At 53.8% G+C, this 25,803-nt stretch overlaps 8 protein-coding genes across 8 annotated transcripts; all 8 read right to left on the bottom strand.

The window, feature by feature from the left end:
* Nucleotides 1-216: 216 nt before the first annotated feature.
* LDBPK_181140 (ras-related protein rab-5, putative) lies at nt 217-927 on the bottom strand (the record flags this gene model as incomplete). Its single annotated transcript, XM_003860079.1, has 1 exon — nt 217-927. The coding sequence occupies one exon, from the start codon at nt 925-927 to the stop codon at nt 217-219; it is 711 nt and encodes a 236-aa protein (XP_003860127.1).
* A 1,571-nt stretch (nt 928-2,498) lies between these two features.
* On the bottom strand, nt 2,499-3,569 carry LDBPK_181130 (hypothetical protein, conserved; the record flags this gene model as incomplete). Its single annotated transcript, XM_003860078.1, has 1 exon — nt 2,499-3,569. One exon carries the CDS (start codon nt 3,567-3,569, stop codon nt 2,499-2,501), a length of 1,071 nt encoding a protein of 356 aa, XP_003860126.1.
* Nucleotides 3,570-4,662: 1,093 nt separating this feature from the next.
* On the bottom strand, nt 4,663-7,209 carry LDBPK_181120 (methyltransferase, putative; the record flags this gene model as incomplete). Its single annotated transcript, XM_003860077.1, has 1 exon — nt 4,663-7,209. The coding sequence occupies one exon, from the start codon at nt 7,207-7,209 to the stop codon at nt 4,663-4,665; it is 2,547 nt and encodes an 848-aa protein (XP_003860125.1).
* Nucleotides 7,210-7,991: 782 nt separating this feature from the next.
* On the bottom strand, nt 7,992-8,687 carry LDBPK_181110 (hypothetical protein, conserved; the record flags this gene model as incomplete). The annotated part of the gene is made up of 1 exon (XM_003860076.1): nt 7,992-8,687. The coding sequence occupies one exon, from the start codon at nt 8,685-8,687 to the stop codon at nt 7,992-7,994; it is 696 nt and encodes a 231-aa protein (XP_003860124.1).
* Nucleotides 8,688-10,910: 2,223 nt separating this feature from the next.
* LDBPK_181100 (phosphodiesterase, putative) lies at nt 10,911-12,806 on the bottom strand (the record flags this gene model as incomplete). Its single annotated transcript, XM_003860075.1, has 1 exon — nt 10,911-12,806. One exon carries the CDS (start codon nt 12,804-12,806, stop codon nt 10,911-10,913), a length of 1,896 nt encoding a protein of 631 aa, XP_003860123.1.
* Nucleotides 12,807-15,837: 3,031 nt separating this feature from the next.
* LDBPK_181090 (protein kinase A catalytic subunit) lies at nt 15,838-16,836 on the bottom strand (the record flags this gene model as incomplete). The annotated part of the gene is made up of 1 exon (XM_003860074.1): nt 15,838-16,836. One exon carries the CDS (start codon nt 16,834-16,836, stop codon nt 15,838-15,840), a length of 999 nt encoding a protein of 332 aa, XP_003860122.1.
* Nucleotides 16,837-17,776: 940 nt separating this feature from the next.
* On the bottom strand, nt 17,777-20,272 carry LDBPK_181080 (vacuolar protein sorting complex subunit, putative; the record flags this gene model as incomplete). The annotated part of the gene is made up of 1 exon (XM_003860073.1): nt 17,777-20,272. The coding sequence occupies one exon, from the start codon at nt 20,270-20,272 to the stop codon at nt 17,777-17,779; it is 2,496 nt and encodes an 831-aa protein (XP_003860121.1).
* A 715-nt stretch (nt 20,273-20,987) lies between these two features.
* LDBPK_181070 (calpain-like cysteine peptidase, putative) lies at nt 20,988-23,279 on the bottom strand (the record flags this gene model as incomplete). Its single annotated transcript, XM_003860072.1, has 1 exon — nt 20,988-23,279. The coding sequence occupies one exon, from the start codon at nt 23,277-23,279 to the stop codon at nt 20,988-20,990; it is 2,292 nt and encodes a 763-aa protein (XP_003860120.1).
* Between the last annotated feature and the right edge of the window lie 2,524 nt (nt 23,280-25,803).

Here is a 25,803-nt window from a genome sequence, read left to right as displayed (position 1 = left end):
GCGGCAGCGGAATCCGCATTGCGTCGCGCTCAGCTGAGGTGCACTCAGCTGGGAATTCGTCTGTGCTGTGCAGCTCTCTCTCTCTCTCTTCCTCTTCCGTTCCTTGTATGGTTGCATCGACCCTTTGACGTTGCTTCTTCGAGAACAAACAACGCCACAGAGGAGGGAGAGGAGGAGAGAGGAGGATGACAACACGAAGGTAGTCCGGAGAGGGGATCAGCAGCAGGTAGACTGGGAGACCGATTCGTTGCTCTGTTCCACGCGCTCGCCGCGCGGTGCAACCACGCCGCCGCGGGCACCTCCAGCAGTCCCGCCACGGTTGCCCAAGCCCTGGTCGAGGAGCTTGGCAGCTAAATCGAGAAACACCTGCTCCACATTGTTGTTGTCCTTTGCAGACGCCTCGTAGAAGGCGGCGAGCTGCTCCTCAGCAGCGAGACGCTGGCCATCCTCGAAGGACACCTGCCGCAGAGACTCCAGGTCCTTCTTGTTTCCGACGAGCACAATAATGAGTGACGGGTCTGCGTTTGCTCGGAGCTCTTTGATCCAAGTCTGAGCCTTCTTGAGGCTCTCGCTATTCGTGATATCATACACGACAAGAGCACCGCAGGCGCCGCGGTAGTAAATCGGGGCGAGAGAGCGGAAGCGCTCCTGCCCCGCCGTATCCCAAATTTCGTACTTCAGTGCTCGCATCTGTTGCTGAAGAGTTTGAGCAGAGGTGGCACCGCCGGGGGCAGCCGCGACTCCGCGCGGTGGCGGTATCATCACCGTCTTGGACAGAAAGGCAGCACCGATGGTGGTCTCCTGGTTGGCTAAGAACTCGTTGCGCGTAAAGCGGAGCGCGATGGAGCTCTTGCCAGCACCGGACTCACCGAGCATCACTATCTTCGCGGACGTCGCCTCCATCAGCTGAGGTGGGTGGGTGTTCATTTTGTAGGTGATGTCGCGTTTTCGGTGTAGATGTTCTTTCGCGGTGAGCAGGAATAGTAGAGCAAGTGTGAGTGTATGCGTAAAGCTCGCCTACCGTGCTTGCGGCGTGACCTCCTTTGCGCTCAAACGTATCCCAGCTCAAAGCGCAGCGCTGTGCGTGAACTCAACGAGAATGTCAGCGTCTGTGTGTGTGTGTGTGTGTGTGTGTGTGAATCCTTTCGGATGAAGCAAGGGGGGATGCACACCGCACAGTGAAAACAAAAGAGGAAACTCAGCAAATACTAGAGAAAACAAAGTGCCTATACATATATAAATGTATATGCATGGAGATGTGTGCGTGCGTGCGTGTGTGTCTGTGAAGGGAGCACAGGAAATATGGAGAGCGGGGGAGAAAGAGAGACACGGACGGAAACGTGAGTCGCCGAACGAAGTGGATTGATAGGTTGCTCCTTGTTGCGGTTGTACAGGGGGGAAGGTGGGCTGAGAAGATGCAACTTTTGTTGTCGAAACTGGACTGGGCTGCGTCTCCATGGCGAGAGCAGACGACCCCCAAATAAGCAAAGGCGCGCAAGGGAGGGAGAGGGAGGAGGGCGTGTAGGAGAGAGGTTCGCTCAGAGGACAGAAACGCAATGCCAACCCAGTGCCTCTGTGATGCGGAGGGGAGGGAAACATCAGATGCAAAACGTGAATCGAACCACTTCGAAGACAAGAGCAGGAGCGCCAGACATGAGGTGTGCGGCTGGCGAGCGAAAGAAATGTGCATTTCCTGACGCATGCGAACAGACATGAGTGCAGTTGGTTGCTTGTTTGGAGGAGCAAGCTGAGAAAGGGAAGCGCGGAAAGAAGTGGGAAGGCGGAGTCGGAGGAGGGGGAGGGAGGGAAGACACTCCTTGTTTTCGGCACAGAAACCAAAAGAGCAGAGAAAGAAAGAGGACGACACGCCTCCTCTACTCAGCCCCCACCCCCATGACGAGCCTCGCCCCCTGTCAACTACTAACAAGAAGAGGTGCAATAAGATCGAATGCGTATGTTTCCCCGTGTGGGTGGGTGTGTCCAGTAGAAAACACAGACGAATGAAATAGGGAGGAGAGCTTCTCCGAGGACTCCGATGTCCCTTCCCCATGAAGCTGCATCGTTCCCCTTGCCCAAGATGAGGGAGGGGAAAGTAGCAGCGAAAAGACGGAGAGGGGAGACAAGTCAGTATGCCCATCACCGACGCTTGCGATGGAGGCTGCGAAGGAAGGGACGAGGGGGAAAGGTGGGGTGGTGGCGGCCGCGGTGGAAGAGTACGCGCGACGTAGCGACAAAGAGAAGTGCAACGAGTACCAAACAAACAAAAACGAAAGAAAGCGCAGTACCATGCGAGCGACGAAGAGAACGAAAGGGGGCAGCGGATGGAGAAACAAACTAGCAAAGGAGAGAGAGGGGGTGGCCGGGGAGGGGAGGGGGGTACAACGCCAATGAGAACGAGAGAGAGAGGCAGTCACGGCTTATTCAAGCCCACACATCCGATGCTCCCCTCAATCCGTCACTCTCCCTCCCCCTTCATCTGCCTCTCTCTCCCCGCCTCATCACATCACTTGGCAACCTTGACTGGAGGACAATGACGGTGACGGCCACGACCCTTTCCTATCCAAGTCCTTCACCACCTTAATCACGCTCTCGGGCAAGGCTTGGAGCGGCGAGAGAAACACAATAGTGCGCTCCGCCATGCCGACGACACTCTTTCTCACCACCGTCGAGAGTGGAAGAGGAGAATAGTAGGCTGCCTCGGCCTCGGCGTGGATAGGTAGCGTGACGGCGAACAAGTTCCAGGGTTTTCCCGTGCGCACGGCCGGTGAGCTCATGGCGGCACGATCCACAGCAGTGTCCAGGAGACGGCCTAGTGCTGTATTCTTGGGCATGAACATGAAGAACGAGGGCACCGGCTCGAACTCTTCGCAGCCAGCGTTGCAGTCCTTTTTGAACACAGAGGTGGGTATGAGGAAGCACACGAGGCATGTCACCATGTCCGAGGGCAGCTCTGTCGCCTTGCCCACCGCCTTTTCGGGAGTGTTGGCGGGATGAGTGAGCAGGCATGCCACGGAAGCCGCCTTGTCACCCGGCAGAGACACCAGCATGCCTGCATCCCGATCTGAAGGGGAGGACGCGACCGCGCTGCGCGTGGCGGCGGCGGCGCGGCAGTGGTGCTGCAGAGGTCCGCGGTGCTGAAGGCAGAATGTCTGGCCGCATTGGTCACACTTCACGCGCGTCTCGGAGGCCTCGTGGCAGCCTTGAATGCTGCACGGCCGTATCGGGCCGCCCAAGCGGCGACCGCTCGCCTGACCGGGCCGCCCCTTCGCCACGGCGCCGCCGTAAAATAAGCTGCCCTGCGGTACATCGCGACATCCCCGGTCAATGTGCCGGGACACCGCCTCGTCCACGCGTTGGCGCGGGTACTCCAACGGTACAACGCGATAGCATATGGGGCACGTCCCGACCCGCACATCCGTCACAGCCGGACAGTGATGTGCGTTGTGAGAAAGATGGTGGGTGCAGAATCGCTTGTCGCAGTTGGAGCACCGGGCAGGCAGTAGATCGATCTCTGTGCAGCCCTCATACTGGCACATCTGATCATCTCTGTCATATACACCGACCTGCATGGTGCTGATCACAAAAAAGGGGTCGGTACCCGAAAAAAAAAAAACGAGCTATGGAAACACGGAAGGAGGAAAGAGGGTGTATTAGAAGCACGAGGCAATGGCGAAACGAGACCGCCCGCGCACCCGACCAGCCTCACCTTGGCCGCGCTGTCTGACAAGGAAGCGGAAATGGGCGAATATGCACAACGTACCTCAATATAAGTAAGGAGAAACACGGCAACGTACGGAGACGGAAAAACGATGAAGAGAAAACGCCACGAGCAATCGGGGCGAGACCAACGCAAGATGTAAGGCACGAAACAGCGACTCTTGCGCGTATCGAAATGGCACAACGGGAGCAAGAGAGAGAGGAGGGCAACAGAGAAGAAAAACGCCGATATTATCGTGTACACCTGTGAAGGAGATGGAGCGGAACCACAAAGATGGTAAAGGATACCGCTTGTGCGGATGTTGCTGTGCGCTGAGCCTTGACTTCCCTTCGTCGTGAAGCAGAGGTACATGAAGACCGAATAGCGAGGCAGAGAAGATGGATTGAAGATACCGAAAGAGCGTTCGTAGTGGAAGAGAGTTGGTCCAAGTAGCAGAGGCTCCGCTCGTGAGCTGTTCAGAAAGCACGTGTTTTTTCGGCGACCCTCAACCCTACTCCAACACCAGCCGCACCTTCAAGAGGACGCCGGAGCACAGAGCGAGAATGGCTGTGCATTCCAATGCGCATGTATTGCGCGCTCCATCCCCTTCGTGGGAAAGCCAGAGCGGCGAATCCAGCGCACACGCACGCACACAGGCGCGTCGCGGCTATCGAAGAGCCATGCATACCTACTCCTCATTTCTATTTTCGTCCCTCATACACGTAATGAGGGGCTCGGCGACAACTATGCTGCTCCTGCGACTCATGAAGTTTGGCGGTTTAGTCAGTGAAGATGCAGTTACTCGTTTAGAACAGTGCGCACACACAAAGAAAGGAAAAGGATCAACAGTGCAGACAGGCTTCATGGCCTCTTCGATTGAAATCAAACGTAACTATAGTCTCGATAAGCCACTGCAGTGAAAGCACAGGAATCATGCGGCACCACGCCGTGTGCAGCTTCCGGTGCTACACCTCCTTTGCCTGCTCCTCAGGTGCTTCGTCTGCGACCGCACTGCCGGTGTTGTTGCCGACCAGCGAGGCACGCTCAACGTCGTGAATGCCAAAAAACGTCATCAACCCGAACGCACGCAGAGAGCCATCAATGGCGAGCTCCAGCTTGTGCCCGCTCAGCGTCGCGCTCATGTACCACGGACCAGCGGCTGCATCGGTCGGCTCGTCGGAGATGATGCCCACCAAAACGCACCCTACCTCCACCTGGCTTGTCAGCAGCACCGCCACCTCCTCGTCAGAGATGGTAGATTCACTACTGCCCTGCATCAACAACGCCTCGAGTCGGCTGCCAGGCTTGACCAGCGCCTTCGGATTCGCGTTAGCGGCTACAACGGCAGAATCTCCGCCCAGCACTGCCCTCCAGTGATCTCGCGTGTAAACGTGGCCGTTTCGGAGCAGATTCTCGAGTAGCTGCTTGTGCTTCGAGACGCGGAAATGCAGCCTTCGGGCAGTAAAGCGCGGTGCCAGAAAAGAGGCGGACTCGACGACGGCGCGCCACCGGCAGGCCGCAGTGGGCAAAAACTTCCCGTCGTATGCCTCGAACGCGCGCACACCGACGGAAACCACCTCCACGCCAGGGCCCTTGTACGGACGTGTGCGCAGCACCATATCCGCCAGCGCGGGAGTCGAGAGAACGATGCGGCGTATGGGCCCACCATTTGGATTGAGGTGATACAGAGGCACGAGACCTTTCCCGGACGAAGAGCTAGTGGCGTCATAGTAGGCGAAGTTCGCTTCGTCGCGGCGGTCAAAGCCGTAGAAGGTTGATATGTTGACCCACGCCTCGTCCTCGACGCCAACCGGCGCCCACAGCTTGCCTTTCGTCCAGTGGTTCAGCTTGTGTCGAACCACTGTTGGCGCCGTCCAGTCTGGCTGCTTTACTTTGCGGAAAGCCGCCACAAAAAACCCGCCGGTGTCATCACGATGCGGCAAAATGCGCAGGACCTTGTTGCCGTCGTACGTGGGCGGCAGCACTGGGTGCTGCATCCCCTCCACATTCGGGGAGAGAATACCTCCTGCCGAATGCAGGTGAAAACCCTTCTGCTGTAGAACCGCGTTCACGTCGATGAGCTCGACACTGTCGCCGAAAGCCTCCAACCCGACGCAAACCACCTCCTCGTCTTCCTTCGGATCCATGCTGCATGTGCTGTAGACTAGAATGCCCCCTGTGGCCAAGAGGTCAAGGCCGCGGCACAGCAACGCACGTTGGGTTGGCACGAGGGACTTCACGTAGCTTGCCGACCATGTTGTGGCGATGGAACGCTCTTTGCGGATGGTGCCGTCACCGCTGCACGGGACGTCGCAGATGATGCGGTCAAACCGCAGTTCTTGCAGCTCGCTGCTCGAGTTCGTAGGATCGTCGAGGTACAAACGGGGCCACTGCACACCGTCGCATCGGGTGGTCATCACGTTCGGGGCGTGGTAGCGCTTCAAACGCGCCGGAAGTGTCTGCGTCGCCTTTACTCTGTCCTTTTCGTTTGCGATGAGCACCCCTCGACAGACGTCTGCAGACCACCCACCGCTCAGCATAGTGTCCAACGCCTGCACTGTTTTGCTTCCAGGTGCCGCGCAGAGATCCACGACAGTGTGTTGCGGCTGCACATCCAGCACAAACACCGGTATCGCCGACACCACCTCCTGAAATGACACGGCGCTAGCAGCGTGCAGGGTGCGGCAGACGTACTCCACGCGCTTGTGGCTGTGGTAGTCGCTATTGCTGCAGGAGTAGAGACCAGAGGTGGACGGAAAGGCGGCCACAGGACGCACCACGGCGGCGATGTCGGGTGTGGTGAGCATGCGGGTTGCGATGGCCTCCAAAGCACGCTCGCTGTGGTGCAGGCGAAGCGTCATAGGAAGCGGCGTAGACATGCTCTGCACGAACGCCGACCATTCCGAGTCAACGTTCTTTCTGCTGCCGTTGCCTGCAGAGGCGATCTCAGGATGGCTGCCGTTTTTCTCCGATAATGCTGCGGCGGCGGCATGTCGAGCTGCAGAAGAAGACGGGTCCTCGCCATGCACAATGGCGTCAAATCGACTGCCTCGGTAGTACTGCAGAAGAGGTATCGTCTCGTCCAGCGGACCGGACGTGGCAGCAGCAGTGCGGCGTCGCTCGTGGACATCCACCGGGCCCGACGCCTGGGAAACCGCAAAGCACAACTCTGCCACGTTGATTCTGTAAATCGTGGATTGGCTACGCGGCACGCGGCGAGTGATACGAACAATATCAAAAACGCCATCAGGACACGCCTCCTCTCCTAGAACCGACAGCAGCTTCTCGAGCCCGCTGCCGTAGATCCACGCGTCGCCTGCGCCAGCATCGTGCCCACTTCCCTCCGCGGAGCACGGTGCATTCAGCCCCCCTTCGCCCTGTGTGATGTCGGCGAACTCCCTTGCAAGGTAGCTGCGCGCATCCTCGTCGGATGGAATGAGTTGGACCAGCTTCGTCAAGGCAGCCGGCAGCTGCTCGCGCTCGCGCTGTCGGCGCTGCTCACGACGCTTCATGACGGCCACTTTGCAACGTAAAACGTGCGGTACGTTGTACAAAAGGGACTGAAGTGAGAGGGGGGGGCGTAGAGAGTTGGTTGGCACGAAATGGAAAATAGACGAAAAAAAAGAGGGGGCGCACGAGAGCAAAACAAACACGAGCCAAGTGGAGGAAGCACGGGGCTTGGTCGAGCTCGGGTGTTGCCCCGTGATGCAACGGGCCGCAGCGTTCGACAGAGACACCGAACTATGCGCAGCGGCGTCGCAAGCGACACAAGGGCTCCTGCGGTGCAGCTCAAGAAGAAACAATGACAAAGGTCATACTTGCAGAAGAGTGCTCTCTTTGTTTTTCGCTTTTCAAAAGAGCCCCAAAGCGGCATACCGTGTGTACATGAGTGGTGTTGCCGCACACCCCCGCCTCTTCCTTCCCACGACGCGTATGGTGACGAGTGGGTCACGACCACTACCTCGACGCTTTTCCTTTTGTTTGGGGGAGGTCCAAACATAAAAAGGGAGAAAAAAAAATATGATACAAGCCGAAATGATAACTGCGTTTTCAAATTAATGCATGCACTTTGATGGGGAAGCGGCGACATGTGGGGGAGGGGGTGGTAAGAAGCAAGAAGTACACGTGCTAGGTGATCCTGGATTGATGCCCCCTTGTCGCAAAGTAGCCATGCACAGCCGCATAAGCCGCTGCCCTCAAGAGCAGCGATCACCTTCTCAACATATGCTAGACGAGAGCTGAAGTTGACGGTTTTTCGTTTGCGCTCAGTGTCTCTTCTTGTCTTCTTCGATCTCTACATCTCCCAGAATGCTTTGCCGTCTGCATTGCGCAGCTCGCGATCGGCGCCGTGGCGCAGCAGGTACCGGCCAATCTCCTCATTGTTATCCATGGAAGCGTAGAAGAGCGCGGAGTCGCCGTGTTTGTCCCGCAGGTCCATCCACGCCCGATGCGCTGCCTTGCTCTTCGCGTTGTTCTTCTCACTTGTCGTAACAAGAAACTCAACGAGCTCCATGTTTCCGCGGTTCACGGCCCGATGCAGGCACGACTGGCCCCTACGATTTTGATGCATCAAATTTGCACCGTTCTCCAGCAAGAAGCGCACAATGCTCAGGTGCCCACGTCCCACAGCTAGGAGCAGAGGCGTTTGTCCCGTCGCATCCTCGGCGTCAACAAGCACGGCGCTAATAGAAGCTGGAGTGGCGTCGACGGGCTGCGAAATTCCCGGCATGCCTGACAAGAACTTTGTCGGCTTTCCGTCGTTGCTCCCCTGGGCAGGCTCGGTCAGGGCGGCACTGCTGCCGTTCTGCTCCTCGGAAGTGGGGTTTCGCTGAGCCTCCTTCTGCTTCATGTGCGCGGCTAACTCAACCACACTTCGGTCCAGAATCTCTCTCAGCAGGTCTAGCGGTGCCCCAACGCTACAGGCAGTGGCAAACGGTGTGCTCCACTCCTCATCTTCGGTCAGCACAGGCGAATTGTACGGTGCCTGCATCAACTTGCGACCCAGGTCAAAGTTCTTGAGCGCTATGGCCCAATGGAAGGCTGTGCGCCCGTCATTGTCCTGGTAGCTCCACAGCCCATGAAAGTCCGAGTTTCCAGTTGCGGGAGTCGTGTCGTCATCTGCTGATCCTTCGGACAAAGAGAAAGCCGGCGCAGGCTCTAGGGGTACTACCTGGCGAAGGCAAGCGATGATCACGTCGATGTTGGAGTCCCGGCAAAGCTCAGAAAGATGCATGGCTGATGTTTGATGGTGTGCGCTCGAGTGAAAGACTCTGGGTCAGCTTGCAGACAAACTCTGCGGGAAGCTTAACATAATAATAATAACGTCAAGGTAAAGAGGCAGTGAAGTGTGCAGACTGCAGCTCGTCCCTGGAAAGCGCGCTATCGCAGAGTGTGTGGCCAACAAACTACTTTAGGAAAAAAAAGGACAATTGCGCTGACAGAAGTGTGTTGCGAGAGGTGCACACAGATACAAAGACCCACGATGATCGAAGCAATATATATATATACCTGTATATAATCGCCAGGACAAAGAAACGAAAACAAAAAAAATGGTAGCAGGCTACCAACAAAGGTAAGCAAAGTAGTAATAGGAAGGAAGAATGTGTTCCGCGAAAAGGAAAAAGGAGAAATTATCCAGATGATGCACCTTGACACTGTGCAGTGTGTGGGGAGGTGGGTGAGTGTCGTCGTGTGCGCGGTGTGAAAGTAACGGGACGAGTGCGGACACTGGCAAGCCGTGTAAAGACAGAATTTTGAGACACTATACTTCTGCTTCTCCTCCGTGCAGAGAAAAGGGGAGTGGAGTGAAACCGAGAAACGTCGACGAAGGCGGGCAGTGGAAGAGAAGAGGCGAGAAAGGGAGAAGAGCCGTTGGGCTCGAGAAGAAAAGGATGCAAAGGGGGGTACGCTATGCTCCAGAAGCAAGAGATGGGAACCATAGCCTGGCTGCCGAGTTCACACGGCAGTGACAAAATTCTTGTGGAGAAGTATCAGCCAGACCTTGATAAGGCCTAAAGTCGCAATGCATGGACTCAGCGATGGGAAGCACCAACGAAGATGGCACCAACGCTCATCTTCATCTCCAGTAGCGCACCCTTTCGCATTGGCAACGCCTTTTCTTGTTTTTTTTTCACAGAGTAGTGGCTTTTCGCCGCCATACGTAAGCCGCGTAGAGCCGTAATCGTCAAAAGAAAGTGCAAAAAAGGTAAAAGCATGTAAACTCTACCCGCTGAACTGCGTCAGTCAAACTAAGCGCATCATCGAAGAGGCGAAGAAAAAGAGAAGCGAAGGAGGTCGACGGTGCCCTCTCTCTTGTACACAAGGGAGACCAAAGGATCGGGAGGGGAGGGGGGAAGGGAGGGAATCAGGGCGGCCTGCGACAAACCCAGGGAAGGGAAGAGAGAGGTAAACCTCGTCAAGGGGAAGCCCGCATATGTGCAAAACGGCAATTCAGGTAACACCACAAACAACCACTGAGGAGGGGAGAAATAAAAACGGCGGCGGAAGCACAAACAGGATTGAAAGCAAGCGTAAAAATAGAAAAAAGCACGGAGGTTGGCATGAAGGGAAAGCGCAAACAAAAACATGAGAGAGGCTAAGAAGCGTGTGTGACAGGCTCGTTACGCATACGTGCACACACGCCAAATGCACATGTGAGGTGAAGAACAGAGGGTGAGAAGACGAGAAAGTGGGAAGGAAGCGAGAAGCGTGGAGCTCATCACGCACGTATCAACAGCCACCAGAGGGATCGCAAGTGTTCGCGGTTCAATAGGACAACTCACCAAATTCAAACCACAAAAAAATTAAGGAGACTGAGCGGATACGGAACGAAAAGGAGGAAAAGAAATCGAGTGAGGGTTCTTGTTGGTGCTACTCCTTTTCCTTCAACCCCTCTCCCCCTTGTCCTCCGCCTTTTATTCCCTCCCATCAGCGTGGAAAAAATAATCGGCGAGAACAACAAAAATAATAATATAACATCGCAAGGAGAGGCAACGAGGGAGGTCGTGAAGGTGGGAGCTGCGACAAGAGAAATAAACGAATATGTACATCCTTGTCCCGCTTCCGATGAAGAGAACCGAAGTGACGCTAGATAGAACGAAGACTGTGTCTGTCTGTGCGTGTGTGTGTGTGTCTCCACAAAGAGCGTGTCACCACGAAAAAGGGGGGCGGTGAGGAAACAGGTGCGCCACAAAAGGCGGTGGGTGGGATCTCTCTACGAGTCGTCGTGGTTGGCCCAGTACGCTTTGTTTTCCTCCACCAAACCCACCGCGAAGCGCATATCAGGCAGAAGCTCGGCCACTTGCTCAAAGAAGGGAGTGATGATGTAGTTCATGAAGGCAATCTGGCTCTTCGCAAGGCTCGGCTGAAGGCGATCCATGAAGGGACTGCATTCGAGGCCCAGGTTGCGCTCACGGTCGCCCTGCTGGTAGAACTCGTCCGACACCTTTGCGCCCCAGCGCAGGTAAATGTCAAGCGGGCGCCCGCAGTTTGAAATGTCGGCCATTTTCAGAGCAATCGCGAGGCAGAGATTCTGCTCGCTGGTCTGGGTGAAACTAGAGTGCTCCTGCATCTTGCCCTTCAGATTCGCCACGTACTTTCCGTGAGAGCCCATGTCTGTCGCCAGCACCATCTCTATCATCGTCTCGCGGACCTCATGACGCTGCTCATCACTGAAGCTTGCTAGGATGTTGAAGGCTGGGTTCTTCATGAGCTCGAAAACGCTGCTCACGTGCAGATTTTCCAGGACACTGCGATCGTTGTACAGCGTAGCAAGGTAGCTGCCTGTCTTGATGTGGAAGTTATTGTTGATGCCAGGGTGGTCGAAGTCATGGATCGAAGCAGCCAGCAAGGCAGAGAAGACCTGGATGTCGCTTAGGTCGCACCGCTTCGCCAACCCTCCCCGTGTGATGATGAAGTCCGTAATCTGCAGCACATCCGCGGCGTGCATCGAGTTGTGATACGGGTTTCCATGGTAGCTCGCCTCCACTGCGCTGATCCAGTTGAGCGCAATCTGCTCGTCGATCTGGAATTTTTGCAGGAAATCGTGCATGCACAGCAGTGCGTACATGGTTACCAGAAGAGACCCGCCGTGCGTCTGTGTCGAGAGCGAGAGGTAGTCGTCACCGCTCATAGCCGCCTGGACATCAAACACGCGGTAGCTCCATGAGTCGATGGAGTCCAGCGCCTTCCATATCGCAGCTCGGCTACCTGAGAGTTGGCTCACGTGGATCGCTAGGTCCTCCTTGGAGAACGGCTGCACGACGCGATTCGCGGGCGAGCATGCGTCGCACTGCTCCGGTGACAGCCACCGACTCTTGATCATGCGAAACAGGACAAGATCAAAGTCCTTGCAGGTGCGGTTCCCGAGCGGGCTCGGAAGCCAAGACTTGTTGTTCTCGCCAGCTGCCCTCTGCTGCTGTTCCTGGATCGCTCGCCACGGATTTCCCGTGTTCTCTGTGCTGTAACCGCCGAGGCTCTTTAGAAGCTCCTCTTTGCGCTCGTTGTTTATCTTCTGCTTGTGTTTGTTGCGTGTCAGATTATCGTTCAGCGCGACCAGCTCACAATCAAGTGCCTCGCGCTTCGTGCACGCTATCTCCTTGGCTTCCATGATGTGGAGCAGCTTCTGCTCGTACTCCTTCGGGTGATTATACATGTGATGCGCCTGCAGCATGCTCTCGAGAATATACTTCTGCTGGTCCTCCGTGGTTCGCTCAAGCACGAAGGTGGCACGCTTTTCCCCTGACCCCGACAGGCAATGCACCTCCATCGAGCATGCTAGGCCTTTGGAGTCGGCGGAAACTGGCGCGGCGGCAGTACCGGCGGCTCGATGAGCATTCCCAGGCTGCACGGCTACTTTACCCGAGTTGAATGCCAGCTGAACCTCGCGAAAGAAGCTGCTCCAATCGGCATTGTCGCAGAGCGAGGCCTTCGCTGTGTGAAGGGCCTTCTCGTTCAGGTTGCAGATGTAGGAGGCGTCTTCTGAACTGTCGTAGGAACGGAATGACAGCTCCTCTGCTGTGTCGCTCATCCCCGCCATCACGGAGACAGTATTGCCGCAGATGGCATACACACTTGCCAGCTGCTGCAGCTGCTCAAGAAACTCGGGCATCGTTGCCGCTGCTAGAGCGAGGCACCGCAGGAAGGCAAAAGAAAAGTTCAGACGGGAATTTTTTTGCGGCCGCCTGTTCGGTGGGTGAGGTTTTCGTCTACTATTTCGTCTCTTGCTGTTATTTTCTGGAGCGGTCGACCAACCGTGTCGGGGAGAAGCTGCCAAAAGGGAGGAAAGAGGAGAAAAAAATGAAAGAACGAGAAGCGCGTCAGACTTCAGCTCTCTTGCAGAGAGAGAGAGAGAGAGAAACAGAGCTAGGAAAGAGAGAAGAATGGCGGCAGAGTCGAAGACGGGTAAGTTTGCGCATGGGAGACTGCAGAAACATACACAGGTGGCTTGTTTTGGGATTTCCTTGTTCGCGCTCGCAATACCTTGAGTGAATGCGGACGGTCGTGCTTCACTGTAAGCATCGTGGTAATGCGCAAGCACAGAAACGTGTCCTGTCGGTTGCTTGGAAAAGGCAGAAAAAGAAAACGAGCCGGCGCCTCCGGTACTTGCTGGCAGTGCGGTAGCCACGAACACCTCATGAAGCTCCTTGATGTTCAAGACGTACTTTTCTTTTGATTGTCTGAGAGAGGTAGCTTTCAATGATCGCACATAGAATGTAAAACGAAACGGCGCACTCGGGCTATTAACGTGGGTGTAGCTGTGTGTATGAGGGGATGTAAGAATGTGGTCTGTTACCCCTACGAAAAAGGAAAGCGAAAAAAAAAAACGTTCAAAAGCACGAAAGGAAACAGGAACATCACAACATTCTTATTTCGAAAGCGGCGTCTCTTTGCGCCAAAGATGAAGCAATCGAAGAAGGGGGCATTGTGGGAAAGCACACGCCCCACAGTACACATTCATTTCACGCCTAATGCTTTGCACATCTATCACTAAGATGAGCCCCCCTCGCTGCTTCCTTTTTTTTCCTCGTCTGTTCTGTGTTCGGTCTCCTCTGAAGTATTCCACACGTAATCGTCACAGGTACTACATGAAAAAAGAAGAGGGGAGATGGGAGAATGTCTACCGATCGGTGGCCTGCTTCGCATGTAAAAACACCGGCAGATTTCCCTTGCTTTGTCTCTTGTCAACTCACTTCCTCCTTGCTTGCCTATATGCGACCACCTTTTGTTCTCTGCTTTTCTTGCCTTTCCTTATCAGGTGCGAACCGTTTTGTTTTACAATGTCAGCTCCGCGTTTTCCCCTCCTCCACTATCCTTTCTTGTATGAGTCAAGGCGCTTCAGCATGGCTCGTTTTCTTTTCTTCGGGGGGTGGCGCTTTGAGTTTTCCCCCTTTTCACGCTCTCCTTTCGGTTCGCTTTGCATCCTGGGAAGACAGAAAAAGAGCAGGAAGGGAGCTAATCGCCATCTCTCAACATCATATGTACTCTTCTCACTGATGTATAAACGGTGGGTGAACCGCAAAAAAAAAGAAATGGGGAGCAACACATAGAGCTGAAAGACATGATGGAATCGGCAAACATGCGCAAAAAGAGGGGGACATCCAGACATCACCGTTAAATCAGCTAAAAGGGGGGACGGAGAGAAGGACAGCGGGTGGGGGAAGCAACGCGAGGAAAGCGGAAGGAGAAAGAGAGCTTCGGATCAGAGGAGATAGCAACCTGAGCAAATATGAGAAAAAGGAGTCGAAAAAGAGGGACAGAGCAAAAAAAAAATGGCCGTTTTAACGTCCGTAGAAAGAGGAAGAGAGAGCGAAACAAATAAAGACACAGGAGGGTAGAAGAAGAGCCAAGGCAACACACGAATAATGTACATATTTACCGAAAGCTATACAAGGCAGCGGGTACAATACCTTTTCTACGCACGGCACACATAAGCGCACTCCCGCACAGTCTCGAGAATGTGCGTTGATGTGGATTTCCTTTTTCCCGTTTGTTTTCTGATGACAAGAGGCACACCTTACTTTTTATAATCATTTGTGGAGGAGAGAGGACGCGGGAAAAGGGCAGCACCTAAAACCACATGAGTATGTTGATGTGTGTAAATTCCAAGTCGATTCCAGGAGGGATAAAACCAGGAGAAGCAAGGAGCAAAGGAGGAGAGGGAGAGGCAGCCCCATCAGCCCCCCCCCCAGCGTTTGACTTATATCGCCGCTCTACAAGATATCCATCAACGCGGCTACAGCTACATCGTCGTGAACAAAATCTGCGGTGGCGGCCTCCCAGGTCTTTTCATTGCCCGTCACATCCAACTCTGCCCTTTTCCGCATCTTGTGCTCCTTTCCTCTTGCCATCACGAACACACGCGCAGACCTTTCATCCAGCGGCAGCGGAGGGGAACAAAAAAGGTGAAAGAGGGCTCAGAGGAAAGCTCCTTCTCATCAAAAGAAAGTGAAAAAGGGGGCACACGCGAAAGGGGGGAAGGTCGCCGGAGAAACAAAAAGAGAGACTGTAAAGATCAGCGGACGAAAGTCATGGCATCGAACCCTCTACTGGCTGCACTTTGCGCGTACATTGATCATTGAGAACGCAGCAATCCGCCTATTCGACTGTCTAAAAGGAATCAGAGCCGACTCCGAAAGAAAGGCGGAAAAAAAGAAGCTAGAAACACCATCGACACCAACGCCAACCCTTCGAGATCACAATCCACAATAACCCCTGTGTGTGTGTGCGTGTCTTTTATAATACATTGCGCTTGCGCGTTCGTCAAAATTACACTTAAGAGTTCTGAAACGCCTATGCATACATCGTGAAGGCGAGAAATCGCCGTGCGACCCGCACGCACTACACCCTCCCCACTCCGCGTGTGCCAAAAACACTTCGAGGTGGAAAGGGCACAAAACAAAGAAAAAATAAACAGTCTGAACATGAAAATAGAGCGACGGCGGTTGCAAAGGAACCTGCAGGCAAAGCGACTTCCCCGAAAGCTTAGGAGAGATGCTTAGCGGCGTTCGTGTGCGCGACCGCAACACGAACGCCGCTGGCGCAGGAGGCGGGAAACACAACTAAGCGTGTGAGAAAGGTCTACACGTGCTCGTCGCTCCCCGCCCTCCGCACTTCAAAACCTTGGAGGCAGAAATGGGATACTACTCGTCCGTATACTGGCCGTTGCAGAAGTTTGCGAAGCAGTCCTGCTGTGCTGGAGTCAAAGTGCGCAAAGAGTTGAGTGGGCTGTCGGGGTACTTGTCGAAGTAGTGGGTATCGCCCTCCTTGTGTTGCCGTACCGGGATCGGCGCGGGAATCTTCTTGGACAGCACTACATTCCAGTCCACTTCCGCAAAGTACTTGTGGTTCTTGATGTCCTCCGTGCCGTTGGGCAAACTGCCAAGGCGCTTCGTGGGATCGAGGGATAGAAGGCCCTTGATGAAGTCTCGGGCCTTCGAGTCTACCCATCGCGGGAAGAGCACCTTGCCCACAAGGATCTTCTCGTAGATCTTCATCGGGCTGTCGTCGAAGAACGGCGGGTAGCCAACCAGCATTTCGTACAGCAGGATGCCGAGCGCCCACCAGTCGACAGCCTTGTTGTGCCCCTTGCTCTGAATGATCTCGGGGGCTAGGTACTCAGGTGTGCCACAAAGCGTAAACGTACGCTCCGTCACGCGCTTCGCGAATCCGAAATCCGTGATCTTTATGTTACCGTCTTGGTCGAGGAGAATGTTCTCCGGCTTCAGATCGCGGTAAACGATCGTCTTGTTGTGCAGGTAGTCAAATGCTAGGATCACCTCGGCGCAGTAGAACTTCGAGACATCATTAGGGAACTTGCCGGCCTTGCGGAGATGCGAGAACAGCTCGCCGCCTACCACGTACTCGAGGAGTATGTACAGCCGGTTCTTGTCCATGTATCCCCGCAGCATGCTCACAATAAAAGGGTGGTCGATCTCCTGGAGAAGACTTGCCTCCGCCATCACGTGGTCGACCTGCTTCATTCGGAGAATCTCCTGCTTCTTGAGGATCTTGAGGGCCGCGTACTGGCCTGTTCCTTTGTGCTTCACCAAGCGTACTCGGCCGAAAGTGCCGGTGCCGACCGTCTCACGCATCTCCAAGTCGCTCAGCCTCCACTTGGAAGCTTCGGCCTTGGTGATCATGGTGTTCTATTATGACTGGTAAGGATATGACTGAGAAAAAGGAACACAATGTCCAAGGCGCAAGAAAGGCAGACAACGACGGATAATTTGAATCTCTCTCTGACAGAGTATGCCCCCGACAGCTGGTCACACTCACCGGAGGTGTATGAAGCAGAGTCTTTTGTAGCTGTAAGAACACGAATGGGGGGAGAAAAGGAGAGTAAAGAGGCGTACAGCTGTGCCTTTTTGACTCGATCCTGTTTGCGTGGTTTGTTTCACCCGTCCTCGCCTATGCATGAGGAGTTCGTACAGCTTTATTTGGGGGTGCCAGAGGCCCACGGAGAGGGCGAAACAGACGAGAACGGAAATAGAAGAGAGCTGGAGTGTGAGGTGGACAGTGGACATGATTGCATGATCAAAAGAAAGCCCTACATGCAAGCCTCGCGAACTTGTTGTTCAACACACCTTGGACACGTGATGGCTAAGAGAAATAGCAACGCGGTTCGTGTGCGCTTTGGGAAGAGGAACGAAAAAAACGCGGCAAGCGTGCACCTCCACTTGGTGCTTCTTTTTTTTTTCGTTCACTCCCGATCGATGGCGCGGGAGAACGAAGAACGACAACACACGACGTGCACAGCCCACCCCCTATGCATATGCCGGCGCCCTACCTTGCCCAACGAGAATCACAACGCAACCTCTACTGGGAAATGAATATGACACAGGAAACTGTCTCTGTCGCGGCGCACCACAGGCCAGAATTGCCACTCCTGTGATGAAGATATAGCAGATACAGCACGTTGTCGGCGCATCCCTAGAGCTTTTTCGTCAGCAGCAACGAAATGCGCTGGAGGTCACCTTGCAAAGGAAGAGATGGAAAAACAGAAAGAGGAGTCGATAGTCATGGTACCCGGAAGAGGAAGTTGTCTGCCATTTCTGCTCGCTTCCGTGTAAAGACGTGATGCTAAAAGAACTTGGGAAAGCTGATGCTTGACGGGTGGGGCATTGTGCTCCAGCCCTCTTCGATCTGACGCAGTACGTCTGGATTTCCTTTGGCCCGGTCCTTCAGCTGCGTTAGCAAATCGGGGTCGTTGCTCCGCTTGCAATCGGCACCGGCACCGAACCAGTCGCTGCAGAGCACGTAGTATTCCATCCGCGTCTCAATCTTTGGAATGCGCGAAATATACTGCTTTGCCTGCTGCGGGCGCTTGTAGGAGAGCAAGGCAGTAACAAAAGCCTCGCCGTCAAGCAGCGTCTTCTTGTTGGACGAGATGCCGCTCATGTCGTCAATGAGGTCCCACTGACTAGTGCACAAGTACGCACTGAGCATGCACCGCTGGAACATCTTCTCTGGTACACAAAACGCATTCTTCAGCCGCTGCGCGACAGAAGTGCGTCCATGCTCGAGGGCGTAGCGGATCGTGTCGGCGGCGCTGGCCTGCAGGAAGCGGTAGTCCTTGTACTCGTTCATAAGCTGAGTCTGCTCGTCGAGGAGGCTGCTCTGCAGCTGCAAAAAGCGCTCATCGATCATGGAAGCTGGGAACGGAATCCCGCCACCGACAATCGGAGAAAAGGCCGTGGTGGTCGACTGCGGGCGTGGGCTCTGCTCTACAGCCTTTTTTGTCGAGACAATAGCAGCCTGAATGTCCACGCCTTTGCATTCTTGTAGCATTTCCCAATTTCCGCTTTCCATCGACTGCGACAGCGCGTGTCCCAGTCGTGTTTCCTCGCGAAAGTAGCTGCGCAGATGGAAGTAGGCCTGAACTCGTGGGTGCTTATTGAAGTACTCCGCCATGAGCTGCTGATTGCCTTCGCACACCCCCACGTATTGCAGCAGCAGATCGCACGAAATTTTGTGCGATGTCAAGGTGGCAAGCGCAGCGGAGCCGCGACTGCGGATCATGTTAACCATGACAGTGAACACCAGATCCGCGTCAGCGGCTTGAATGGCGCGCTTCAAGGCCATTTCAGGCTCGCCTATGCTGAGCAGCATCGGCACTTGTTGAGACGGATTCACTTCTGCATCCAGCAGTACCACCGCGGCGGCGCCGCGGCCGGTGACCTTAGCCTGCTGTGCCAACTCTGCGAATGCAGTGAATCTACACGCCTTCAGCTTCTTGACTATTTGCTTCGCGACCTCCAGCTCCTCGTCCTTGCTGTGAACAGAGACACGCGCCAGCCTACACATCGCCCAGTCCAACATCACTGGCTTTAAATCTGACCCGAGAGCTTCTGCCACACAAAAGGCTACCTGATGCTCACTGCACATAGTAAGACGCTGTAGAAGGCGCACCTCGCCGAGGTCGGCGAGCTGCTGGTCAGTCACTATCATGCCGAGCGGCTCGAGACGAAGATGATTGCGCACACGCAGTCGCTTCGACATGGCTATGAATGAGCTTGAATCACAGAGGGAACAAAATGTTCGGCCAAATGCGGCGATTCTCAACAGCCGCTTCTGCTGCGCCGCGTCAAACTCGAAGCCTGCTGCAGCAACGCACTCAGCGACCGCTTCCACCAGCGCGCCTGAGGTGTGCTCAAGATTCCGTAGCATTCGCACGGCAGATGCATCTCCGGTCATGAACTCGTCGTACGTTGTCACAAGCATCGCCCCAGCGGCCCGCGAACCGACAGAAAAGACGTGCTGGACGGCAAGCGGGGCAATCTGCAAGAAATACAGCGACTCTCTAGAAAGCACCCAAACACCGTCCTTCTCGGGAAGAAGACAACCATCAAACGGTAAGTCGGAGATGCAGTCACTGTTGTCAGGTTCGTCGACGCTCATCAAGAATAGCGAGCAGGAGTAGTCCTCACCCTCACCCTCAGCCTCACCCGACGCGCTGCCGTACTGCATTCGTTGTAGATATGCAACACAATGGCTTCCACACCACGTCATTTGCACAAAACTTTCCGGAGTCGCGTCAGTACGCCTAAGCAGAGAAACCTCAGAGAATCCGCTATTCGTTGAGTATACCGACCCATCTAGCATCATAAACGCGACGGCGCGGCCGGTGGGCGAGCGGCACATCTCCAGAACTCGCCCTCCCTCGACTGGCACATCGAGCTCTAGGAAAGACGAGTTTGAGGCTCCGAAAACGCACCGACAAATGAATGAGTTCGAGGACCACGGTGAATAAGAAAGAAACACCTCTGTTGTCTGTCTTTTGTCAGCGCTTTCGTCAAGGGCGACGAGAGCGATCGTTCTCATGAACTGGCGAATGCTCTGCGGCAAAGAGAGCTCGCGCACTGTGTACTCCTTCTGTGGTCCAAGGTGCACAAGTACAAGCTTCGCTTCAGTTGCGGTGTCGATCAGTGCAACAAACCCGTTGTCGCACGATGTACAGACAACCGGTATTTCCATCGGCAAAGACGTCGCTGCCGTTGCACCGCAATAGTTGTAAAAGTGGACGAAACCTGTATTCGAAACTACTATCAGGTGATCAGCTGCCTTGTTCCATGTCATGTAGACGACGCTTTCAATCGCCTTCAAGGGAATACGTATGCGCTTCTGCAAAGGGGCTCCAGCGAGATGGAAGAGGAAGATAGAGTTCTCGTTTGTTGAAAAATTACAAGCCCTTGGCGAAAAAAGAGCAACGAGCCCACCGCATCCGCTGTGCGCCACCAAAGAATTATCGAACTTGAATGGAAGTGAGTTGGAGTAGTTCTCCAGCTCTGAAAAGCGAAGAAGAGCATCTGCTCCTAGCGAAATCCATGACCCCAGTCGGCTGGTTTGATCGAAGTGTCGCTTGTGAGGCATTGGCTACCGAGAGCAAGGAAGGAGTGAGAATTGAAGAATCACTCGAGACGGTGTTTCATCGAGAGAAGCACCTCAAACCTGGCGAGAGAAAAATGAAGGGTTGGGAATAATAATAATAAAGACCCGACTCAGAAGCAAAAAAAAAACGAGAGTGTGGTTGGAGAAGTAGCACAGGGTTTATTTCATAGTCACCAGCTCTCTATCGCCAATGCATTATTTGCAACGCGAAACACTTTTAAAGTGAGGTCGTGAATTCCCCCGTTGGGATGAATGCACTCGGGAAAAAAAAACGCCCATTACTCATGGCTGAGTGGAATTCCGCTGCAAGGGCAGCAGTGGCGAATATGATTCTGAGGCTCTTCTTTTTTACATTATTATTCACGGTTGATTGGTTTGCTTGTAAAATGAAGATAAAGCATCGTCAGGTCTTTGTACATCGTAGCACAGAGGCCGTTTTCACACTGCTCTGCGTAAAGCTCTCCTTACAGAAAACTGTAAGATCATAATCATCGGGACATCGGCTTCCGCAGCAGTAAGGGAGGAGAAAGAAGCTTTCGCCAGCAGCGAGAGTAAGCAGGAAGCTATGTACGCAGACAGTGCTCCTTTCCTGTTGTGTGGAAAAATGTGGCTTGGTTGCATCGACAACGTCGATAGAAGTACCCTTCCAACCAAGCACTCCGAGCGGGAAAGGAGGGCTGCTGCCAGTGTTTTGAGAGAGAGCAAGCACAAGACTGAGAGTGCATCCAACACTAATCCTGTTAAGCTGAAATATATCGTCAGAAAAACGCTTTGCCTTAAAGAGTGTATTCCACTTTGAAGAAAAAGTCGACGAAGCCATAATGTCTGGGAGCTGCATTGCGTCGACATTCTCTACGGAAGATATTCGAATCCTAAAACTGCTTGGTACACGCGAAGAAAGAGTCATCTGCAGGCGCTCTGTGGGAAGCAGATTGAAAAAAACAGAGCCCTCATTCCCTTCGAACACCTCTGAGCCAAAAAATGCGTTGCCTTCGCATACATTGTAGCGACGCAGGGAAGCTCCGTTCTCAGTATTAGCGGCCTTGTAAAAAAGACATTCGGCTCCAATTGTGGCGTCAGATGCGGAAGAAGCGGATAGCGACACCATAACCGCGCTTGAGTTCCTTCCTTTGTTTTGAATCAAAAAACTGGGGTTCTTGGCGAATTGAGAAGCCGCAGACAGAGACTCGCTTGCTACTTGAAACTCCACAGTCGTCTTATGATCCGATACAGCGTCGTCGAAAGGCCACAGCAGAAGAAAAATGCGCTCAAACGTAGCAGCAAAGTCTTCAAACGTCATCCACAAAACACGATTCCCGTTCACCTCTTCCGTTTTGTACATCTCATACTCAAACGCGTACTTCAGGGCCCTTTCACTCGATGGGGCAGCCACCTGGATTAAAAAAGCATAGTGAGCACCATTTTTTTGGCAAGCATCCGTTTTCAAAATGGCGTACGGAATGCCGCAGCACACCCCACTCTCTTCAAAAGTCTGTTCCTCAATCGAGGTACGCGGGATGGCGCACGCGACCAGTTTGTGTCCATACTCGCTCAGGGCCCGCAGCGTGTCGAAAGTGGTAGAAAACGATGATCGGCTCAATAAATTCACTTCGAAACTTGTACAACCTGTAAGGAGATCGATGCAGTCACGTAACGATAGTTCTTGGATGTAGCGATAACCACCAATTGCTTTTGCAACAGCCTTCTCAAGAACCGCGGCGTAAAACGGGCTACTGCACGAATTCAAACCAACAATGGTGCACGCCGCATCTACGTGAACGCATGGAACTAAATCGTCAACGTACACCTCAACGGGTGATTCGCCAGCAAAAAGGCGAAAAACGTACAGTCCTGCATCAGGGTATCGTTTTACAACCAACGACTTGCAGAGGGCATCGTAAATGCTGAGAATATTCAAAGCAGCGCACAAATTCTGGTTGTTGTAATAAGGCGATGGCGAGAAAGGAGCTTTGGAGTTTCCCAGCCCAGCTTCCTGAAAGGAGTGCAATGCACAGTATTTACTCCACCGAATTGTTTCCGTCCCTGCAACAGGGTGATTGAAAGCGTCTTGCTGAAAAGAGATATCGCTAAAAACAGAATCGTATGATGTAACAAAACTGTCGACAACTTTACTCTGCACACTAGACGATAGCTTCACAGTCGCACAAAAGTCACGGTCTTTTTTTCCTCTGAAAAGCATCCACCGTCCCACAGCCGAGGCGTTCTGTTGCGCCCCTGCAGTAGACGTGGAGGTCATCGATTCTGCGTTCAAGCGATTCAAATCAACAATCAGCATAATTTCATCGACTAGATAAGAAGGGATGCACGTGTCTCTCAGTACAACAGACACTAAGTTCGAATTTTCAATGCAGAGTTGACGAATAATATTCGCGCTTGCAGAGTCTAGCTTTATCCGTTGCAGACTCAGCTTTGACACGCAAGAGCGCAGCAATGACTCTTTCAGTAGCTTCACCTCCTCCACACCTATGTTCGCACCATCCAAGATTAGCTCTTCGATGTCGGGGCGCTCCTCAACAAATTGCAATACGCAGCGAAAGTGCTTCCGTGGTAAGTAAATTCCGCTGACATCAAGCCTTGCATCGCCATACTTCAAAGTCTCTTGAAGCTGGCGAAGAGGGGGGTCATTTAGTTCCTTGCACACAGAGATATATGACTGCTCCCGTGTCACTGTCATGGGTTCCCAGTTTTTGCTGCTCTTAATGTGTGTTTGTGCTCTGTAAAATGACTGTCACTGCACTCTTGTGCCTTCTGCTACAGTTCCAAGTCCAGCGAAAAGGCACTCAGATTATAAAGGCGATAGAAAAAAAAGCGGGAGAGAAGTTAGAAAATGGAGGAAAACTTTGATGAGGCGAGGAACCTGAAGAGTGCTTTGTCTTTAGGCTCGGAAAACTACAACACAGCAGACATCACCAGCGCGGACTCAGAAAGAACGACGAGTAGACGCCAACTATGAAAAGAAAAACTGATCTTCCCTGAATAGTCCTCACATTGACACTCTATTCAAAGCGAGACTGATGCAGAAATTGGCTTGCGTTGTTGAAACCGCCACGACGCGAAGTGATCACATTACTGTAGTTCGCATGATATGTGCTCACCTAATGACGGAAGGCACCTCAGTGCGTGGTATCGGGGTCCAGCGCCCACTCTCTCCGTGAGGGAACCTAGTCAGCTCCTATCCCCTGCCGATCCCAAAGCACCTCTGGTGGCGACAAGGTCAAGTACCTACGACGTCGAGGATACAGAACGATTTATCGCTAGAGGTCAGTGGTCAGGTCCTGGATGGCATGGCGTTGCAGCGACCTGCTGCAATAAACACGTATGTGCCATCAATTTGAATGAGAGAATTGAAAGAGTGCTAACGAGCCCTCCGGTTATTTGTGTACAAAATGCATTCCCGCGACTGCGCGGTTTCTTTTTTTTTTTGTCCCCTCTTTAAGGGAAAGTTTTTCCCACTTCATCTCAACTCACTCCTTATTTCTCATCACCTGCAGAGAAACATTAGACAAGCACCCGTGCAAAGGCAGCACATGACAGATGTTTCGGCGTATCGTGGCGGCTCTCTTCAATGCTGAACTTTTCCCTTGGAAGAGGCCAATACACAGTTGACCCTCTTGCCATCCCTTTGCGATACTGAGAAAACCTGTCCAAAAAACTAGTCTCCAGTGGAAGCAACAGGCAAGTATTCTTGTGCAGCGGGCACCTTTGAATACGACACCCTCAGGTCGCCGAAAGCAGAAAAATCGAGAAAAAACCCGAAACAGAAGCCTGCATCCCCCCACCGCTATTGCTTCACTTGGCCCACTTGCGGTTAAACTTTCCTGTCCCCGCTGCAATAACTGAGCCACATTGGCAGCACTCAGCGTGAGAGAAACTATACCTCCTCCCCCCCCCCCCACAGTCAGCGCCACATGAGCCGCAGACACCTTAGCCGGCAGTAAACTTGCTGCTCCCCCGAGGTGGCTTACCTGAACTGCGGCGTTTCGGGCCCGCCGCCCCCACACCGGCGCCGTGCACCCTTTCAAATCCCATAAGATGGAGACAGCCCCGATGCCGTCCACAGCAACCTATTTTGAGGAAAAGCAAGTCCAGAAAGCACCTTGCCGACGCTGGTTCCTTTGGCCCCATCCACGCGAGCGTTTCCGCGAAGCAGGCGGCGGTGGATGAGGCCAAAGAGCAACAGCAATCGCAATATCTGCCGCGGCTCGTTTTGGTGGGCTCGCCGGCGTTTGGCTTGCCGCTCGGCGCCCCCGCACGCCATTCGGCGGCCATGGGGCCACGGCCCGCTTTTTCCACACACCCCGAAGCGCCGCGACGCCCACACACCCCAGCCGATCCCCCCCCCCCCGATGCGCATGCCGAAAAAAAAACGCCCACACCACCACTAGATGTTAACTTTAACTGCTGCGACGGAAAGGCTACCTTTGAAAACCAGAAACGTACTTTAAGAAAGCTGGTTTAGTTTTTGAAAACGACTTGAAACAATAAGCGCCACAAAGGTTCTAGCCACCTCACGCGCAGGAGCTCGGTCTGTACACGCGCCGCGTCAGCAAAAAATTTTCAGAAACTATATAACGCCGCCACACACCCTCTAACACCACCCGCCTCACCAAGCCCCGCTCACATTAACAATTCACACCCGCCATGGAAACACCTTGGTTCCGTCGACAAAAAAAAAACTCGACCCTTCCGTACGCGCGGTGTGAACCTTCAGCACTCAAAGAGGGGATCTTCACTACTCACACATTGTTGCGCGCCTGCTCTCCAGAAAAAGCACCAAAAACACACCTTTTGCACACCTTTGTTCCCCCGAAAAATATGGCGCCGTTGACGAAAGCAGCTATACTTACCAAGCCCTCTCGTGCCCGAGCAGATTCCCTAACCACTCTGCGACTCCACCTTCAAAACCTTTTGCGCACCCGTGACCGGGGGGGGTCAGGGTGCGACAACCACCCCGCGTGGAAGCCGAGAGCCTGCGGCCTGTCCTCGGGTACGGCCGCGGACTCGCGGTGTCGGCGGAAATGCCTGAGGCGGCGATGTGCCGTGAAGTTTCGCCGTTATGATCGCGTTCGCACCGTCTCGATATGAATCCTCTCGATGGTTCGACTAGCATGTGCACTCACCTACATATTTTTCTTGCTTCTTTTGCTGCACCGCGGCGGCGTTGCGCGTAGCCCTGTGCCCCGCCTACGCTGTACATC

This window comes from Leishmania donovani, chromosome 18, assembly GCF_000227135.1.
Source record: "Leishmania donovani BPK282A1 complete genome, chromosome 18".
NCBI classification, from domain to species: Eukaryota; Euglenozoa; class Kinetoplastea; order Trypanosomatida; family Trypanosomatidae; genus Leishmania; species Leishmania donovani.
Note: the sequence above shows the minus strand (reverse complement) of the source record. Positions and strands in the feature narration are given on the sequence as shown.